This window comes from Salmo salar, unplaced genomic scaffold (genome assembly GCF_965601325.2).
Source record: "Salmo salar unplaced genomic scaffold, fSalSal1 ptg000691l, whole genome shotgun sequence".
NCBI classification, from domain to species: Eukaryota; Metazoa; Chordata; class Actinopteri; order Salmoniformes; family Salmonidae; genus Salmo; species Salmo salar.
This window is the reverse complement of record NW_027675466.1, coordinates 2,310,001-2,332,005: the sequence shown is the minus strand read 5'-3', so window position 1 is coordinate 2,332,005 and position 22,005 is coordinate 2,310,001. Positions and strand designations below refer to the sequence as shown.

Sequence of the window (22,005 nt, the reverse complement as noted above, 5' to 3'; positions counted from 1 at the left end):
GTGTGTGTGTTGCTGCAGGTGGTATGTGTATAAAGTGATCAGTGTGTGTTGCTGCAGGTGGGATGTGTATAAAGTGATCAGTGTGTGTGTGTGTGTGTTGCTGCAGGTGGTGTGTGTATAAAGTGATCAGTGTGTGTGTGTTGCTGCAGGTGGATGTGTATAAAGTGATCAGTGTGTGTGTGTGTGTGTTGCTGCAGGTGGTATGTGTATAAAGTGATCAGTGTGTGTGTGTTGCTGCAGGTGGATGTGTATAAAGTGATCAGTGTGTGTGTGTGTGTGTGTGTGTTGCTGCAGGTGGGATGTGTATAAAGTGATCAGTGTGTGTGTGTTGCTGCAGGTGGATGTGTATAAAGTGATCAGTGTGTGTGTGTGTGCGTTGCTGCAGGTGGTGTGTGTATAAAGTGATCAGTGTGTGTTGCTGCAGGTGGTATGTGTATAAAGTGATCAGTGTGTGTGTGTGTGTGTGTGTGTGTGTTGCTGCAGGTGGGATGTGTATAAAGTGATCAGTGTGTGTGTGTGTGTGTTGCTGCAGGTGGTGTGTGTATAAAGTGATCAGTGTGTGTGTGTTGCTGCAGGTGGATGTGTATAAAGTGATCAGTGTGTGTGTGTGTGTGTTGCTGCAGGTGATATGTGTATAAAGTGATCAGTGTGTGTGTGTTGCTGCAGGTGGATGTGTATAAAGTGATCAGTGTGTGTGTGTGTGTGTGTGTGTTGCTGCAGGTGGGATGTGTATAAAGTGATCAGTGTGTGTGTGTTGCTGCAGGTGGATGTGTATAAAGTGATCAGTGTGTGTGTGTGTGCGTTGCTGCAGGTGGTGTGTGTATAAAGTGATCAGTGTGTGTTGCTGCAGGTGGTATGTGTATAAAGTGATCAGTGTGTGTGTGTGTGTGTTGCTGCAGGTGGTATGTGTATAAAGTGATCAGTGTGTGTTGCTGCAGGTGGGATGTGTATAAAGTGATCAGTGTGTGTGTGTGTGTGTTGCTGCAGGTGGTGTGTGTATAAAGTGATCAGTGTGTGTGTGTTGCTGCAGGTGGATGTGTATAAAGTGATCAGTGTGTGTGTGTGTGTGTTGCTGCAGGTGATATGTGTATAAAGTGATCAGTGTGTGTGTGTTGCTGCAGGTGGATGTGTATAAAGTGATCAGTGTGTGTGTGTGTGTGTGTGTGTTGCTGCAGGTGGGATGTGTATAAAGTGATCAGTGTGTGTGTGTTGCTGCAGGTGGATGTGTATAAAGTGATCAGTGTGTGTGTGTGTGCGTTGCTGCAGGTGGTGTGTGTATAAAGTGATCAGTGTGTGTTGCTGCAGGTGGTATGTGTATAAAGTGATCAGTGTGTGTGTGTGTGTGTTGCTGCAGGTGGTATGTGTATAAAGTGATCAGTGTGTGTTGCTGCAGGTGGGATGTGTATAAAGTGATCAGTGTGTGTGTTGCTGCAGGTGGTATGTGTATAAAGTGATCAGTGTGTGTGTGTGTTGCTGCAGGTGGTATGTGTATAAAGTGATCAGTGTGTGTTGCTGCAGGTGGGATGTGTATAAAGTGATCAGTGTGTGTGTGTGTGTTGCTGCAGGTGGTATGTGTATAAAGTGATCAGTGTGTGTTGCTGCAGGTGGGATGTGTATAAAGTGATCAGTGTGTGTGTGTGTGTGTTGCTGCAGGTGGTGTGTGTATAAAGTGATCAGTGTGTGTGTGTGTTGCTGCAGGTGGTATGTGTATAAAGTGATCAGTGTGTGTGTGTGTTGCTGCAGGTGGTATGTGTATAAAGTGATCAGTGTGTGTGTGTGTGTGTGTGTGTGTTGCTGCAGGTGGTATGTGTATAAAGTGATCAGTGTGTGTTGCTGCAGGTGGGATGTGTATAAAGTGATCAGTGTGTGTGTGTGTGTGTTGCTGCAGGTGGTATGTGTATAAAGTGATCATTGTGTGTGTGTTGCTGCAGGTGGATGTGTATAAAGTGATCAGTGTGTGTGTTGCTGCAGGTGGTATGTGTATAAAGTGATCAGTGTGTGTGTGTGTGTGTGTTGCTGCAGGTGGTATGTGTATAAAGTGATCAGTGTGTGTTGCTGCAGGTGGGATGTGTATAAAGTGATCAGTGTGTGTGTGTTGCTGCAGGTGGGATGTGTATAAAGTGATCAGTGTGTGTGTGTTGCTGCAGGTGGGATGTGTATAAAGTGATCAGTGTGTGTGTTGCTGCAGGTGGTATGTGTATAAAGTGATCAGTGTGTGTGTGTGTGTTGCTGCATGTGGTATGTGTATAAAGTGATCAGTGTGTGTGTGTGTGTGTGTGTTGCTGCAGGTGGTATGTGTATAAAGTGATCAGTGTGTGTGTGTGTGTGTGTGTTGCTGCAGGTGGGATGTGTATAAAGTGATCAGTGTGTGTGTGTGTTGCTGCAGGTGGTGTGTGTATAAAGTGATCAGTGTGTGTGTGTGTTGCTGCAGGTGGATGCGTATAAAGTGATCAGTGTGTGTGTGTGTGTGTTGCTGCAGGTGGTGTGTGTATAAAGTGATCAGTGTGTGTGTGTGTGTGTGTTGCTGCAGGTGGTATGTGTATAAAGTGATCAGTGTGTGTGTGTGTGTGTGTTGCTGCAGGTGGTATGTGTATAAAGTGATCAGTGTGTGTGTGTTGCTGCAGGTGGTATGTGTATAAAGTGATCAGTGTGTGTGTGTTGCTGCAGGTGGGATGTGTATAAAGTGATCAGTGTGTGTGTGTGGGTGTCGCTGCAGGTGGAATGTGTATAAAGTGATCAGTGTGTGTGTGTTGCTGCAGGTGGGATGTATATAAAGTGATCAGTGTGTGTGTGTGTGTGTTGCTGCAGGTGGGATGTGTATAAAGTGATCAGTGTGTGTGTGTGTGTGTTGCTGCAGGTGGGATGTATATAAAGTGATCAGTGTGTGTGTGTTGCTGCAGGTGGGATGTGTATAAAGTGATCAGTGTGTGTGTGTGGGTGTTGCTGCAGGTGGAAATGTGTATAAAGTGATCAGTGTGTGTGTGTTGCTGCAGGTGGGATGTGTATAAAGTGATCAGTGTGTGTGTTGCTGCAGGTGGAATGTGTATAAAGTGATCTGTGTGTGTGTGTGGGTGTTGCTGCAGGTGGGATGTGTATAAAGTGATCTGTGTGTGTGTGTGTGTGTGTGTGTGTGTGTGTGTGTGTGCGTGTGTGTTGCTGCAGGTGGGATGTGTCCTTTCCGTCACATCAGTGGGGAGAAGACAGTGGTGTGTAAACACTGGCTCAGAGGACTCTGTAAGAAGGGAGATCAGTGTGAGTTTCTACACGAGTACGACATGACCAAGATGCCCGAGTGTTACTTCTACTCCAAGTTCGGTATGTGGCTGGGCTTTATTTAACCTTTATTTAACCTTTATTTAACCCTTTATTTAATCTTTATTTAACCTTTATTTAACCCTTTATTTAACCTTTATTTAACCCTTTATTTAACCCTTTATTTAACCTTTATTTAACCTTTATTTAACCCTTTATTTAACCCTTTATTTACCCTTTATTTAACCTTTATTTAACCCTTTATTTACCCTTTATTTAACCTTTATTTAACCTTTTATTTAACCCTTTATTTAACCCTTTATTTAACCCTTTATTTAACCTTTATTTAACCCTTTATTTAACCTTTATTTAATCTTTATTTAGCCTTTTATTTAACCTTTTATTTAACCTTTTATTTAACCCTTTATTGAACCCTTTATTTAACCTTTATTTAACCTTTATTTAACCCTTTATTTAACCCTTATTTAACCCTTTATTTAACCCTTATTTAACCCTTTATTTAACCTTTATTTAACCCTTTATTTAACCTTTATTTAACCCTTTATTTAACCCTTTATTTAACCTTTATTTAACCTTTATTAAACCATTGAACCTTTATTGAACCTTTATTTAACCCTTTATTGAACCCTTTATTTAACCTTTTATTTAACCTTTTATTTAACCTTTTATTTAACCTGGTAAGTCAGTTAAGAACAATTTCTTATTTTACAATGACGGCCTCCTGCGGTGGCTGGGATTTAAAAAAAGATTATAGGACAAAACACACATCTCAACGAGAGACGACAACACAGCATGGCAGCAACACATGACAACACAGCATGGTAGCAACACATGACAACACAGCATGGTAGCAACACATGACAACACAGCATGGTAGCAACACATGACAACACAGCATGGTAGCAACACATGACAACACAGCATGGTAGCAACACATGACAACACAGCATGGTAGCAACACATGACAACACAGCATGGTAGCAACACATGACAACACAGCATGGTAGCAACACATGACAACACAGCATGGCAGCAACACAACATGACAACACAGCATGGTAGCAACACAACATGACAACACAGCATGGTAGCAACACATGACAACACAGCATGGCAGCAAAACATGACAACACAGCATGGTAGCAACACATGACAACACAGCATGGTAGCAACACATGACAACACAGCAAGGCAACAACACATGACAATACAGCATGGTAGCAACACATGACAACACAGCAACACATGACAACACAGCATGGCAGCAACACATGACAACACAACAACAGCATGGCAGCAACACAACATGGCAGCAACACAACATGGCAGAAACACAACATGGCAGCAACACAACATGGCAGCAACATGGCAGCAACACAACATGGCAGCAACACAACATGGCAGCAACACAACATGGCAGCAACACAACATGGCAGCAACATGGCAGCAACACAACATGGCAGCAACATGGCAGCAACACATGGCAGCAACACAACATGGCAGCAACATGGCAGCAACATGACAACAACATGGCAGCAACATGACAACATGGCAGCAACACAACATGGCAGCAACACAACAGCAACACAACATGGCAGCAACACAACATGACAACAACATGGCAGAAACACAACATGACAACAACACAACATGGCAGCAACACAACATGGCAGCAACACAACATGGCAGCAACACAACATGGCAGCAACACAACATGACAACAACATGGTAGCAACACAACATGGTAGCAACACAACATGGTACAAACATTATTGGGCTCAGACAACAGCACAAAGGGCAAGAAGGTAGAGACAACAATACATCACAAAAAGCAGCCACAACTGTCAGTAAGAGTGTCCATGATTGAGTCTTTGAATGAAGAGATGGAGATAAAACTGTCCAGTTTGAGTGTTTGTTGCAGCTCGTTCCAGCCCCATCTGTATTGGCTAACTGTCTACTGCAGTTCTCCCATCTGTATCGGCTAACTGTCTACTGCAGTTCCCCCCATCTGTATCGGCTAACTGTACCGTGGTGCCCCCATCTGTATCGGCTAAATGTCTACTGCAGTTCCCCCTATCTGTATTGGCTAACTGTCTACTGCAGTTCTCCCCATCTGTATCGGCTAACTGTCTACCGCGGTGCCCCCATCTGTATCGGCTAACTGTCTACCGCGGTGCCCCCATCTGTATGGGCTAACTGTCTACCGCGGTGCCCCCATCTGTATGGGCTAACTGTCTACCGCGGTGCCCCCATCTGTATGGGCTAACTGTCTACTGCGGTGCCCCCATCTGTATGGGCTAACTGTCTACCGCGGTGCCCCCATCTGTATGGGCTAACTGTCTACCGCGGTGCCCCCATCTGTATGGGCTAACTGTCTACCGCGGTGCCCCCATCTGTATGGGCTAACTGTCTACCGCGGTGCCCCCATCTGTATGGGCTAACTGTCTACCGCGGTGCCCCCATCTGTATGGGCTAACTGTCTACCGCGGTGCCCCCATCTGTATGGGCTAACTGTGTACCGCGGTGCCCCCATCTGTATGGGCTAACTGTCTACCGCGGTGCCCCCATCTGTATCAGCTAACTGTGTACCGCGGTGCCCCCATCTGTATGGGCTAACTGTGTGTGTCTCTGTGTGTCTAGGAGAGTGCAGTAACAAGGAGTGTCCGTTCCTCCACATCGACCCAGAGTCTAAGATCAAAGACTGCCCCTGGTATGACAGAGGCTTCTGCAAACATGGTACGTCCTCTCACTCACTCACTCGCTCTCTCACACTCTCACTCTCTCTCGCTCTCTCACTCTCTGTCTCTGACTCACTCTCTCTCTCACACGCTCTCTCTCTCTCACACGCTCTCTCTCTCTCACACGCTCTCTCTCTCTCACACGCTCTCTCTCTCTCTCACACGCTCTCTCTCTCTCACACGCTCTCTCTCTCTCACACGCTCTCTCTCACACGCTCTCTCTCACTCTCTCTCACTCTCACGCTCTCTCTCACTCACGCTCTCTCTCTCACTCACACTCACTCACTCACTCTCTCTCTCTGTCTCTCACTCTCTCTCTCTGTCTCTCACTCACTCTCTCTGTCTCTCTGTCTCTCACTCACTCACTCACTCTCTCTCTCTCACTCACTGCTCCAGCACTAAGAGACTAAACAGACCGTGGTGCCGACCGCTGGTTCACAGCAGCAGGTGTCTCTTCTTCCTCAGAACATCAACTGTCATTTCCTGTTCACTTCCTGATAGGTTGAGTCGCCACGGTGCACTTCCTGACGTGTTGAGTCGCCACGGTGCACTTCCTGACGTGTTGAGTCGCCACGGTGCACTTCCTGACGTGTTGAGTCGCCACGGTGCACTTCCTGACGTGTTGAGTCGCCACGGTGCACTTCCTGACGTGTTGAGTCGCCACGGTGCACTTCCTGACGTGTTGAGTCGCCACGGTGCACTTCCTGACGTGTTGAGTCGCCACGGTGCACTTCCCGACGGGTTGAGTCGCCACGGTGCACTTCCCGACGGGTTGAGTCGCCACGGTGCACTTCCCGATGTGTTGAGTCGCCACCGTTCACTTCCTGAGGTGTTGAGTCGCCACCGTTCACTTCCTGACGTGTTGAGTCGCCACCGTTCACTTCCTGACGTGTTGAGTCGCCACCGTTCACTTCCTGACGTGTTGAGTCGCCACCGTTCACTTCCTGACGTGTTGAGTCGCCACCGTTCACTTCCTGACGTGTTGAGTCGCCACCGTTCACTTCCTGACGTGTTGAGTCGCCACCGTTCACTTCCTGACGTGTTGAGTCGCCACCGTTCACTTCCTGACGTGTTGAGTCGCCACCGTTCACTTCCTGACGTGTTGAGTCGCCACCGTTCACTTCCTGACGTGTTGAGTCGCCACCGTTCACTTCCTGACGTGTTGAGTCGCCACCGTTCACTTCCTGACGTGTTGAGTCGCCACCGTTCACTTCCTGACGTGTTGAGTCGCCACCGTTCACTTCCTGACGTGTTGAGTCGCCACCGTTCACTTCCTGACGTGTTGAGTCGCCACCGTTCACTTCCTGACGTGTTGAGTCGCCACCGTTCACTTCCTGACGTGTTGAGTCGCCACCGTTCACTTCCTGACAGGTTGAGTCGCCACCGTTCACTTCCTGACAGGTTGAGTCGCCACCGTTCACTTCCTGACAGGTTGAGTCGCCACCGTTCACTTCCTGACAGGTTGAGTCGCCACCGTTCACTTCCTGATAGGTTGAGTCGCCACCGTTCACTTCCTGACGTGTTGAGTCGCCACCGTTCACTTCCTGACAGGTTGAGTCGCCACCGTTCACTTCCTGACGTGTTGAGTCGCCACGGTGCACTTCCTGACGTGTTGAGTCGCCACCGTTCACTTCCTGACGTGTTGAGTCGCCACCGTTCACTTCCTGTTCATCAACACCCAGCAGGTGATCTACTGGCTGATGTTCCTGTTGTTCTGTCTTGTCCTTAACATTCTCCCCCTCTCTCTCTCTCTCTCTCCCTCCCCTCTCTCTCTCTCTCTCCCTCCCCTCTCTCTCTCTCTCTCCCTCCCCTCTCTCTCTCTCTCTCCCTCCCCTCTCTCTCTCTCCCTCCCCTCTCTCTCTCTCCCTCCCTCTCTCTCTCTCTCTCCCTCTCTCTCTCTCTCTCTCTCTCTCTCTCCCTCCCTCTCTCTCTCTCTCCCTCTCTCTCTCTCCCTCCCTCTCTCTCTCTCTCCCTCTCTCTCTCTCCCTCTCTCTCTCTCCCTCCCTCTCTCTCTCTCTCTCTCTCTCCCTCCCTCTCTCTCTCCCTCTCTCTCTCCCTCCTCCCTCTCTCTCTCTCCCTCCCTCTCTCCCTCTCTCTCTCTCTCTCCCTCCCTCTCTCTCCCTCCCCTCTCTCTCTCTCCCTCCCTCTCTCTCTCTCTCTCTCCCTCTCTCTCTCTCTCTCTCTCTCTCCCTCCCCTCTCTCTCTCTCCTCTCTCCTTCCCTCCTCTCTCTCTCCCTCCCTCCCTCCCTCCCTCCTCCTCAGGTCCAGACTGCAGACACCGCCACACCAGAAGAGTGATCTGTATGAACTACTTGGTCGGGTTCTGTCCAGAGGGCCGGTCCTGTAAATTCATGCAGTGAGTTTATTCTCTTATTCAATCTCTTTTAATATTCACCTTTTTATAGCCTCTACTGCAGAGGTATTCAACTGTTACCCTGTCGGGGTCTGGAATACTGCAGAGGTATTCAACTGTTACCCTGCGGGGTCTGGAATACTGCAGAGGTATTCAACTGCTACCCTGCGGGGTCTGGAATACTGCAGAGGTATTCAACTGTTACCCTGCGGGGTCTGGAATACTGCAGAGGTATTCAACTGTTACCCTGCGGGGTCTGGAATACTGCAGAGGTATTCAACTGTTACCCTGCGGGGTCTGGAATACTGCAGAGGTATTCAACTGCTACCCTGTCAGGGTCTGGAATACTGCAGAGGTATTCAACTGTTACCCTGCGGGGTCTGGAATACTGCAGAGGTATTCAACTGTTACCCTGCGGGGTCTGGAATACTGCAGAGGTATTCAACTGTTACCCTGCGGGGTCTGGAATACTGCAGAGGTATTCAACTGTTACCCTGTCGGGGTCTGGAATACTGCAGAGGTATTCAACTGTTACCCTGTCGGGGTCTGGAATACTGCAGAGGTATTCAACTGTTACCCTGTCGGGGTCTGGAATACTGCAGAGGTATTCAACTGTTACCCTGTCGGGGTCTGGAATACTGCAGAGGTATTCAACTGTTACCCTGCGGGGTCTGGAATACTGCAGAGGTATTCAACTGTTACCCTGTCGGGGTCTGGAATACTGCAAAGGTATTCGACTGTTACCCTGTCGGGGTCTGGAATACTGCAGAGGTATTCAACTGTTACCCTGCGGGGTCTGGAATACTGCAGAGGTATTCCACCGTTACCCTGTGGGGTCTGGTGGAATACTGCAGAGGTATTCAACTGTTACCCTGCGTGGTCTGGAATACTGCAGAGGTATTCAACTGTTACCCTGCGTGGTCTGGTGGAATACTGCAGAGGTATTCAACTGTTACCCTGCGGGGTCTGGAATACTGCAGAGGTATTCAACTGTTACCCTGCGGGGTCTGGTGGAATACTGCAGAGGTATTCGACTGTTACCCTGTCGGGGTCTGGAATACTGCAGAGGTATTCAACTGTTACCCTGCGGGGTCTGGAATACTGCAGAGGTATTCAACTGTTACCCTGCGGGGTCTGGAATACTGCAGAGGTATTCAACTGTTACCCTGCGGGGTCTGGAATACTGCAGAGGTATTCAACTGTTACCCTGCGGGGTCTGGAATACTGCAGAGGTATTCAACTGTTACCCTGCGGGGTCTGGAATACTGCAGAGGTATTCGACTGTTACCCTGCGTGGTCTGGAATACTGCAGAGGTATTCAACTGTTACCCTGCGTGGTCTGGTGGAATACTGCAGAGGTATTCAACTGTTACCCTGTGGGGTCTGGAATACTGCAGAGGTATTCAACTGTTACCCTGCGGGGTCTGGTGGAATACTGCAGAGGTATTCAACTGTTACCCTGCGTGGTCTGGTGGAATACTGCAGAGGTATTCAACTGTTACCCTGCGGGGTCTGGTGGAATACTGCAGAGGTATTCAACTGTTACCCTGCGGGGTCTGGTGGAATACTGCAGAGGTATTCAACTGTTACCCTGCGGGGTCTGGAATACTGCAGAGGTATTCGACTGTTACCCTGTCGGGGTCTGGAATACTGCAGAGGTATTCGACTGTTACCCTGTCGGGGTCTGGAATACTGCAGAGGTATTCGACTGTTACCCTGTCGGGGTCTGGAATACTGCAGAGGTATTCGACTGTTACCCTGTCGGGGTCTGGAATACTGCAGAGGTATTCGACTGTTACCCTGTCGGGGTCTGGAATACTGCAGAGGTATTCAACTGTTACCCTGTCGGGGTCTGGAATACTGCAGAGGTATTCAACTGTTACCCTGTCGGGGTCTGGAATACTGCAGAGGTATTCAACTGTTACCCTGTCGGGGTCTGGAATACTGCAGAGGTATTCAACTGTTACCCTGTCGGGGTCTGGAATACTGCAGAGGTATTCAACTGTTACCCTGTCGGGGTCTGGAATACTGCAGAGGTATTCAACTGTTACCCTGTCGGGGTCTGGAATACTGCAGAGGTATTCAACTGTTACCCTGCGGGGTCTGGAATACTGCAGAGGTATTCAACTGTTACCCTGCGGGGTCTGGAATACTGCAGAGGTATTCAACTGTTACCCTGCGGGGTCTGGAATACTGCAGAGGTATTCGACTGTTACCCTGTCGGGGTCTGGAATACTGCAAAGGTATTCGACTGTTACCCTGTCGGGGTCTGGAATACTGCAGAGGTATTCGACTGTTACCCTGTCGGGGTCTGGAATACTGCAGAGGTATTCAACTGCTACCCTGCGGGGTCTGGAATACTGCAAAGGTATTCAACTGTTATCCTGCGGGGTCTGGAATACTGCAGAGGTATTCGACTGTTACCCTGTGGGGTCTGGAATACTGCAGAGGTATTCGACTGTTACCCTGTGGGGTCTGGTGGAATACTGCAGAGGTATTCAACTGTTACCCTGTCGGGGTCTGGAATACTGCAGAGGTATTCAACTGTTATCCTGCGGGGTCTGGAATACTGCAGAGGTATTCGACTGTTACCCTGTCGGGGTCTGGAATACTGCAGAGGTATTCGACTGTTACCCTGTCGGGGTCTGGAATACTGCAGAGGTATTCAACTGCTACCCTGCGGGGTCTGGAATACTGCAAAGGTATTCAACTGTTATCCTGCGGGGTCTGGAATACTGCAGAGGTATTCGACTGTTACCCTGCGGGGTCTGGAATACTGCAGAGGTATTCGACTGTTACCCTGTGGGGTCTGGTGGAATACTGCAGAGGTATTCAACTGTTACCCTGTGGGGTCTGGAATACTGCAGAGGTATTCAACTGTTACCCTGTCGGGGTCTGGAATACTGCAGAGGTATTCAACTGTTACCCTGCGGGGTCTGGAATACTGCAGAGGTATTCGACTGCTACCCTGTCGGGGTCTGGAATACTGCAGAGGTATTCAACTGTTACCCTGCGGGGTCTGGAATACTGCAGAGGTATTCAACTGTTACCCTGCGGGGTCTGGAATACTGCAGAGGTATTCAACTGTTACCCTGTCGGGGTCTGGAATACTGCAGAGGTATTCAACTGTTATCCTGTGGGGTCTGGTGGAATACTGCAGAGGTATTCAACTGTTATCGTGTCGGGGTCTGGAATACTGCAGAGGTATTCAACTGTTATCCTGTCGGGGTCTGGAATACTGCAGAGGTATTCAACTGTTATCCTGTCGGGGTCTGGAATACTGCAGAGGTATTCAACTGTTATCCTGTCGGGGTCTGGAATACTGCAGAGGTATTCAACTGTTATCCTGTCGGGGTCTGGAATACTGCAGAGGTATTCAACTGTTACCCTGTCGGGGTCTGGAATACTGCAGAGGTATTCAACTGTTACCCTGTGGGGTCTGGAATACTGCAGAGGTATTCAACTGTTACCCTGCGGGGTCTGGAATACTGCAGAGGTATTCAACTGTTACCCTGCGGGGTCTGGAATACTGCAGAGGTATTCAACTGCTACCCTGTCGGGGTCTGGAATACTGCAGAGGTATTCAACTGTTACCCTGCGGGGTCTGGAATACTGCAGAGGTATTCGACTGTTACCCTGCGGGGTCTGGAATACTGCAGAGGTATTCAACTGTTACCCTGCGGGGTCTGGAATACTGCAGAGGTATTCAACTGTTACCCTGCGGGGTCTGGAATACTGCAGAGGTATTCAACTGTTACCCTGCGGGGTCTGGAATACTGCAGAGGTATTCAACTGTTACCCTGTCAGGGTCTGGAATACTGCAGAGGTATTCAACTGTTATCCTGTCGGGGTCTGGAATACTGCAGAGGTATTCAACTGTTATCCTGTCGGGGTCTGGAATACTGCAGAGGTATTCAACTGTTATCCTGTCGGGGTCTGGAATACTGCAGAGGTATTCAACTGTTACCCTGTGGGGTCTGGAATACTGCAGAGGTATTCAACTGTTACCCTGCGGGGTCTGGAATACTGCAGAGGTATTCAACTGTTACCCTGCGGGGTCTGGAATACTGCAGAGGTATTCAACTGCTACCCTGTCGGGGTCTGGAATACTGCAGAGGTATTCAACTGTTACCCTGCGGGGTCTGGAATACTGCAGAGGTATTCGACTGTTACCCTGCGGGGTCTGGAATACTGCAGAGGTATTCGACTGTTACCCTGCGGGGTCTGGAATACTGCAGAGGTATTCGACTGTTACCCTGCGGGGTCTGGAATACTGCAGAGGTATTCAACTGTTACCCTGCGGGGTCTGGAATACTGCAGAGGTATTCAACTGTTACCCTGCGGGGTCTGGAATACTGCAGAGGTATTCGACTGTTACCCTGCGGGGTCTGGAATACTGCAGAGGTATTCGACTGTTACCCTGTCGGGGTCTGGAATACTGCAGAGGTATTCGACTGTTACCCTGTCGGGGTCTGGAATACTGCAGAGGTATTCGACTGTTATCCTGTCGGGGTCTGGAATACTGCAGAGGTATTCAACTGTTATCCTGTCGGGGTCTGGAATACTGCAGAGGTATTCAACTGTTATCCTGTCGGGGTCTGGAATACTGCAGAGGTATTCAACTGTTATCCTGTCGGGGTCTGGAATACTGCAGAGGTATTCAACTGTTATCCTGTCGGGGTCTGGAATACTGCAGAGGTATTCAACTGTTACCCTGTCGGGGTCTGGAATACTGCAGAGGTATTCAACTGTTATCCTGTCGGGGTCTGGAATACTGCAGAGGTATTCAACTGTTATCCTGTCGGGGTCTGGAATACTGCAGAGGTATTCAACTGTTACCCTGTGGGGTCTGGAATACTGCAGAGGTATTCAACTGTTACCCTGCGGGGTCTGGAATACTGCAGAGGTATTCGACTGTTACCCTGCGGGGTCTGGAATACTGCAGAGGTATTCAACTGTTACCCTGCGGGGTCTGGAATACTGCAGAGGTATTCAACTGTTACCCTGCGGGGTCTGGAATACTGCAGAGGTATTCGACTGTTACCCTGCGGGGTCTGGAATACTGCAGAGGTATTCGACTGTTACCCTGCGGGGTCTGGAATACTGCAGAGGTATTCAACTGTTACCCTGCGGGGTCTGGAATACTGCAGAGGTATTCAACTGTTACCCTGTCAGGGTCTGGAATACTGCAGAGGTATTCAACTGTTATCCTGTCGGGGTCTGGAATACTGCAGAGGTATTCAACTGTTATCCTGTCGGGGTCTGGAATACTGCAGAGGTATTCAACTGTTATCCTGTCGGGGTCTGGAATACTGCAGAGGTATTCAACTGTTATCCTGTCGGGGTCTGGAATACTGCAGAGGTATTCAACTGTTATCCTGTCGGGGTCTGGAATACTGCAGAGGTATTCAACTGTTATCCTGTCGGGGTCTGGAATACTGCAGAGGTATTCAACTGTTACCCTGTGGGGTCTGGAATACTGCAGAGGTATTCAACTGTTACCCTGCGGGGTCTGGAATACTGCAGAGGTATTCAACTGTTACCCTGCGGGGTCTGGAATACTGCAGAGGTATTCAACTGTTACCCTGCGGGGTCTGGAATACTGCAGAGGTATTCAACTGTTACCCTGCGGGGTCTGGAATACTGCAGAGGTATTCAACTGCTACCCTGTCGGGGTCTGGAATACTGCAGAGGTATTCGACTGTTACCCTGCGGGGTCTGGAATACTGCAGAGGTATTCGACTGTTACCCTGCGGGGTCTGGAATACTGCAGAGGTATTCGACTGTTATCCTGCGGGGTCTGGAATACTGCAGAGGTATTCGACTGTTATCCTGCGGGGTCTGGAATACTGCAGAGGTATTCAACTGTTACCCTGCCGGGTCTGGAATACTGCAGAGGTATTCAACTGTTACCCTGCGGGGTCTGGAATACTGCAGAGGTATTCGACTGTTACCCTGCGGGGTCTGGAATACTGCAGAGGTATTCAACTGTTACCCTGTGGGGTCTGGAATACTGCAGAGGTATTCAACTGTTACCCTGTCAGGGTCTGGAATACTGCAGAGGTATTCGACTGTTACCCTGTCGGGGTCTGGAATACTGCAGAGGTATTCGACTGTTACCCTGTCGGGGTCTGGAATACTGCAAAGGTATTCAACTGTTACCCTGCGGGGTCTGGAATACTGCAGAGGTATTCAACTGTTACCCTGCGGGGTCTGGAATACTGCAGAGGTATTCGACTGCTACCCTGTCGGGGTCTGGAATACTGCAGAGGTATTCGACTGCTACCCTGTCGGGGTCTGGAATACTGCAGAGGTATTCAACTGTTATCCTGCGGGGTCTGGTGGAATACTGCAGAGTTATTCAACTGTTACCCTGCGGGGTCTGGAATACTGGAGAGGTATTCAACTGTTACCCTGCGGGGTCTGGAATACTGGAGAGGTATTCAACTGTTACCCTGCGGGGTCTGGAATACTGCAGAGGTATTCAACTGTTACCCTGCGGGGTCTGGAATACTGCAGAGGTATTCGACTGTTACCCTGCGGGGTCTGGAATACTGCAGAGGTATTCAACTGTTACCCTGTCGGGGTCTGGAATACTGCAGAGATATTCAACTGTTACCCTGCGGGGTCTGGAATACTGCAGAGGTATTCGACTGTTACCCTGCGGGGTCTGGAATACTGCAGAGGTATTCGACTGTTACCCTGCGGGGTCTGGAATACTGCAGAGGTATTCAACTGTTACCCTGCGTGGTCTGGTGGAATACTGCAGAGGTATTCAACTGTTACCCTGCGGGGTCTGGTGGAATACTGCAGAGGTATTCAACTGTTACCCTGCGGGGTCTGGTGGAATACTGCAGAGGTATTCAACTGTTACCCTGCGGGGTCTGGTGGAATACTGCAGAGGTATTCAACTGTTACCCTGCCGGGTCTGGAATACTGCAGAGGTATTCGACTGTTACCCTGCGTGGTCTGGTGGAATACTGCAGAGGTATTCAACTGTTACCCTGCGTGGTCTGGTGGAATACTGCAGAGGTATTCAACTGTTACCCTGCGTGGTCTGGTGGAATACTGCAGAGGTATTCAACTGTTACCCTGCGGGGTCTGGAATACTGCAGAGGTATTCAACTGTTACCCTGCGGGGTCTGGTGGAATACTGCAGAGGTATTCGACTGTTACCCTGGTCATATTTATATCATCTATGACCCAGGAGGTAAACTACACCTCCCATAATCCTCTATGACCCAGGAGGAGGTAAGACTACACTAACCATAATCCTCTATGACCCATGAGGTAAAACTACACTAACCATAATCCTCTCTGACCCAGGAGGAGGTAAAACTACACTAACCATAATCCTCTCTGACCCAGGAGGAGGTAAAACTACACTAACCATAATCCTCTATGACCCAGGAGGTAAAACTACACTACCCATAATCCTCTCTGACCCAGGAGGAGGTAAAACTACACTACCCATAATCCTCTCTGACCCAGAGCCCTGTGAAAATAGTAGCGTTTAGGCCGTGAGATGAAATGAGTCCAGAATAATGGGTGTGTCTTTCTGCAGCCCGCGGTTTGAACTGCCAATGGGAGCCACCGAACAGCCTCCTCTACCAGCACAGATACTGGGACACCAGAAGGTAGGACACCCCCTCTCTCTCACTACCAGCACAGATACTGGGACACCAGAAGGTAGGACACCCCCTCTCTCACTACCAGCACAGATACTGGGACACCAGAAGGTAGGACACCCCCTCTCTCTCACTACCAGCACAGATACTGGGACACCAGAAGGTAGGACACCCCCTCTCTCTCTCACTACCAGCACAGATACTGGGACACCAGAAGGTAGGACACCCCCTCTCTCTCTCACTACCAGCACAGATACTGGGACACCAGAAGGTAGGACACCCCCTCTCTCTCTCACTACCAGCACAGATACTGGGACACCAGAAGGTAGGACACCCCCTCTCTCTCTCACTACCAGCACAGATACTGGGACACCAGAAGGTAGGACACCCCCTCTCTCTCTCACTACCAGCACAGATACTGGGACACCAGAAGGTAGGACACCCCCTCTCTCTCTCACTACCAGCACAGATACTGGGACACCAGAAGGTAGGACACCCCCTCTCTCTCTCACTACCAGCACAGATACTGGGACACCAGAAGGTAGGACACCCCCCCCTCTCTCTCACTACCAGCACAGATACTGGGACACCAGAAGGTAGGACACCCCCCCTCTCTCTCACTACCAGCACAGATACTGGGACACCAGAAGGTAGGACACCCCCTCTCTCTCACTACCAGCACAGATACTGGGTCACCAGAAGGTAGGACACCCCCTCTCTCTCACTACCAGCACAGATACTGGGTCACCAGAAGGTAGGACACCCCCTCTCTCTCTCACTACCAGCACAGATACTGGGACACCAGAAGGTAGGACACCCCCTCTCTCTCTCACTACCAGCACAGATACTGGGACACCAGAAGGTAGGACACCCCCTCTCTCTCACTACCAGCACAGATACTGGGACACCAGAAGGTAGGACACCCCCTCTCTCACTACCAGCACAGATACTGGGTCACCAGAAGGTAGGACACCCCCTCTCTCTCACTACCAGCACAGATACTGGGTCACCAGAAGGTAGGACACCCCCTCTCTCTCTCACTACCAGCACAGATACTGGGACACCAGAAGGTAGGACACCCCCTCTCTCTCACTACCAGCACAGATACTGGGACACCAGAAGGTAGGACACCCTCTCTCTCTCACTACCAGCACAGATACTGGGTCACCAGAAGGTAGGACACCCCCTCTCTCTCTCACTACCAGCACAGATACTGGGACACCAGAAGGTAGGACACCCCCTCTCTCTCTCACTACCAGCACAGATACTGGGTCACCAGAAGGTAGGACACCCCCTCTCTCACTACCAGCACAGATACTGGGACACCAGAAGGTAGGACACCCCCTCTCTCACTACCAGCACAGATACTGGGACACCAGAAGGTAGGACACCCCTTCTCTCACTACCAGCACAGATACTGGGACACCAGAAGGTAGGACAACCCCCTCTCTCACTACCAGCACAGATACTGGGACACCAGAAGGTAGGACACCCCCTCTCTCACTACCAGCACAGATACTGGGACACCAGAAGGTAGGACACCCCCTCTCTCACTACCAGCACAGATACTGGGACACCAGAAGGTAGGACACCCCCTCTCTCTCTCACTACCAGCACAGATACTGGGTCACCAGAAGGTAGGACACCCCCTCTCTCTCTCACTACCAGCACAGATACTGGGACACCAGAAGGTAGGACACCCCCCCTCTCTCTCACTACCAGCACAGATACTGGGACACCAGAAGGTAGGACACCCCCCTCTCTCTCACTACCAGCACAGATACTGGGTCACCAGAAGGTAGGACACCCCCTCTCTCTCTCACTACCAGCACAGATACTGGGTCACCAGAAGGTAGGACACCCCCTCTCTCTCTCACTACCAGCACAGATACTGGGACACCAGAAGGTAGGACACCCCCTCTCTCTCTCACTACCAGCACAGATACTGGGTCACCAGAAGGTAGGACACCCCCTCTCTCTCACTACCAGCACAGATACTGGGTCACCAGAAGGTAGGACACCCCCTCTCTCTCACTACCAGCACAGATACTGGGACACCAGAAGGTAGGACACCCCCCCTCTCTCTCACTACCAGCACAGATACTGGGTCACCAGAAGGTAGGACACCCCTCTCTCTCTCACTACCAGCACAGATACTGGGTCACCAGAAGGTAGGACACCCCCTCTCTCTCACTACCAGCACAGATACTGGGACACCAGAAGGTAGGACACCCCCTCTCCTCTCACTACCAGCACAGATACTGGGTCACCAGAAGGTAGGACACCCCCTCTCTCTCACTACCAGCACAGATACTGGGTCACCAGAAGGTAGGACACCCCCTCTCTCTCTCACTACCAGCACAGATACTGGGTCACCAGAAGGTAGGACACCCCCTCTCTCTCTCACTACCAGCACAGATACTGGGTCACCAGAAGGTAGGACACCCCCTCTCTCTCTACCAGCACAGATACTGGGTCACCAGAAGGTAGGACACCCCCTCTCTCTCACTACCAGCACAGATACTGGGTCACCAGAAGGTAGGACACCCCCTCTCTCACTACCAGCACAGATACTGGGACACCAGAAGGTAGGACACCCCCTCTCTCTCACTACCAGCACAGATACTGGGACACCAGAAGGTAGGACACCCCCTCTCTCTCACTACCAGCACAGATACTGGGACACCAGAAGGTAGGACACCCCCTCTCTCTCTCACTACCAGCACAGATACTGGGACACCAGAAGGTAGGACACCCCCTCTCTCTCTACCAGCACAGATACTGGGTCACCAGAAGGTAGGACACCCCCTCTCTCTCACTACCAGCACAGATACTGGGACACCAGAAGGTAGGACACCCCCTCTCTCTCTCACTACCAGCACAGATACTGGGACACCAGAAGGTAGGACACCCCCTCTCTCTCTCACTACCAGCACAGATACTGGGACACCAGAAGGTAGGACACCCCCTCTCTCTCTCACTACCAGCATAGATACTGGGTCACCAGAAGGTAGGACACCCCCCCTCTCTCTCACTACCAGCACAGATACTGGGACACCAGAAGGTAGGACACCCCCTCTCTCTCACTACCAGCACAGATACTGGGACACCAGAAGGTAGGACACCCCCTCTCTCTCACTACCAGCACAGATACTGGGACACCAGAAGGTAGGACACCCCCTCTCTCTCACTACCAGCACAGATACTGGGTCACCAGAAGGTAGGACACCCCCTCTCTCTCACTACCAGCACAGATACTGGGACACCAGAAGGTAGGACACCCCCTCTCTCTCACTACCAGCACAGATACTGGGACACCAGAAGGTAGGACACCCCCTCTCTCACTACCAGCACAGATACTGGGTCACCAGAAGGTAGGACACCCCCTCTCTCTCACTACCAGCACAGATACTGGGACACCAGAAGGTAGGACACCCCCTCTCTCACTACCAGCACAGATACTGGGAAACCAGAAGGTAGGACACCCCCTCTCTCTCACTACCAGCACAGATACTGGGACACCAGAAGGTAGGACACCCCCCCTCTCTCTCTACCAGCACAGATACTGGGTCACCAGAAGGTAGGACACCCCCTCTCTCTCACTACCAGCACAGATACTGGGACACCAGAAGGTAGGACACCCCCTCTCTCTCACTACCAGCACAGATACTGGGTCACCAGAAGGTAGGACACCCCCTCTCTCTCACTACCAGCACAGATACTGGGTCACCAGAAGGTAGGACACCCCCTCTCTCTCTCACTACCAGCACAGATACTGGGTCACCAGAAGGTAGGACACCCCCTCTCTCTCTACCAGCACAGATACTGGGTCACCAGAAGGTAGGACACCCCCTCTCTCTCACTACCAGCACAGATACTGGGTCACCAGAAGGTAGGACACCCCCTCTCTCACTACCAGCACAGATACTGGGACACCAGAAGGTAGGACACCCCCTCTCTCTCACTACCAGCACAGATACTGGGACACCAGAAGGTAGGACACCCCCTCTCTCTCTCACTACCAGCACAGATACTGGGTCACCAGAAGGTAGGACACCCCCTCTCTCTCACTACCAGCACAGATACTGGGTCACCAGAAGGTAGGACACCCCCTCTCTCTCACTACCAGCACAGATACTGGGTCACCAGAAGGTAGGACACCCCCTCTCTCTCACTACCAGCACAGATACTGGGACACCAGAAGGTAGGACACCCCCCCTCTCTCTCACTACCAGCACAGATACTGGGTCACCAGAAGGTAGGACACCCTCTCTCTCTCACTACCAGCACAGATACTGGGTCACCAGAAGGTAGGACACCCCCTCTCTCTCACTACCAGCACAGATACTGGGACACCAGAAGGTAGGACACCCCCTCTCTCTCACTACCAGCACAGATACTGGGTCACCAGAAGGTAGGACACCCCCTCTCTCTCACTACCAGCACAGATACTGGGTCACCAGAAGGTAGGACACCCCCTCTCTCTCTCACTACCAGCACAGATACTGGGTCACCAGAAGGTAGGACACCCCCTCTCTCTCTCACTACCAGCACAGATACTGGGTCACCAGAAGGTAGGACACCCCCTCTCTCTCTACCAGCACAGATACTGGGTCACCAGAAGGTAGGACACCCCCTCTCTCTCACTACCAGCACAGATACTGGGTCACCAGAAGGTAGGACACCCCCTCTCTCACTACCAGCACAGATACTGGGACACCAGAAGGTAGGACACCCCCTCTCTCTCACTACCAGCACAGATACTGGGACACCAGAAGGTAGGACACCCCCTCTCTCTCACTACCAGCACAGATACTGGGACACCAGAAGGTAGGACACCCCCTCTCTCTCTCACTACCAGCACAGATACTGGGACACCAGAAGGTAGGACACCCCCTCTCTCTCTACCAGCACAGATACTGGGTCACCAGAAGGTAGGACACCCCCTCTCTCTCACTACCAGCACAGATACTGGGACACCAGAAGGTAGGACACCCCCTCTCTCTCTCACTACCAGCACAGATACTGGGACACCAGAAGGTAGGACACCCCCTCTCTCTCTCACTACCAGCACAGATACTGGGACACCAGAAGGTAGGACACCCCCTCTCTCTCTCACTACCAGCATAGATACTGGGTCACCAGAAGGTAGGACACCCCCCCTCTCTCTCACTACCAGCACAGATACTGGGACACCAGAAGGTAGGACACCCCCTCTCTCTCACTACCAGCACAGATACTGGGACACCAGAAGGTAGGACACCCCCTCTCTCTCACTACCAGCACAGATACTGGGACACCAGAAGGTAGGACACCCCCTCTCTCTCACTACCAGCACAGATACTGGGTCACCAGAAGGTAGGACACCCCCTCTCTCTCACTACCAGCACAGATACTGGGACACCAGAAGGTAGGACACCCCCTCTCTCTCACTACCAGCACAGATACTGGGACACCAGAAGGTAGGACACCCCCTCTCTCACTACCAGCACAGATACTGGGTCACCAGAAGGTAGGACACCCCCTCTCTCTCACTACCAGCACAGATACTGGGACACCAGAAGGTAGGACACCCCCTCTCTCACTACCAGCACAGATACTGGGAAACCAGAAGGTAGGACACCCCCTCTCTCTCACTACCAGCACAGATACTGGGACACCAGAAGGTAGGACACCCCCCCTCTCTCTCTACCAGCACAGATACTGGGTCACCAGAAGGTAGGACACCCCCTCTCTCTCACTACCAGCACAGATACTGGGACACCAGAAGGTAGGACACCCCCTCTCTCTCACTACCAGCACAGATACTGGGTCACCAGAAGGTAGGACACCCCCTCTCTCTCACTACCAGCACAGATACTGGGTCACCAGAAGGTAGGACACCCCCTCTCTCTCTCACTACCAGCACAGATACTGGGTCACCAGAAGGTAGGACACCCCCTCTCTCTCTACCAGCACAGATACTGGGTCACCAGAAGGTAGGACACCCCCTCTCTCTCACTACCAGCACAGA

The 22,005-nt window shown here is 51.0% G+C and overlaps 1 protein-coding gene across 1 annotated transcript in view; it reads left to right on the top strand.

Moving 5' to 3' along the window:
* Nucleotides 1–22,005, top strand: part of LOC123732725 (cleavage and polyadenylation specificity factor subunit 4) — a 28,175-nt gene that overhangs the window by 1,628 nt on the left and 4,542 nt on the right. The window contains exons 3-6 of the mRNA XM_082972460.1: nucleotides 3,163–3,315; nucleotides 5,914–6,009; nucleotides 8,274–8,367; nucleotides 15,929–16,001. Of these exons, the coding sequence (XP_082828586.1) occupies nucleotides 3,163–3,315; nucleotides 5,914–6,009; nucleotides 8,274–8,367; nucleotides 15,929–16,001 (416 nt within the window). The remainder of the gene's footprint in view (nucleotides 1–3,162; nucleotides 3,316–5,913; nucleotides 6,010–8,273; nucleotides 8,368–15,928; nucleotides 16,002–22,005) is intronic.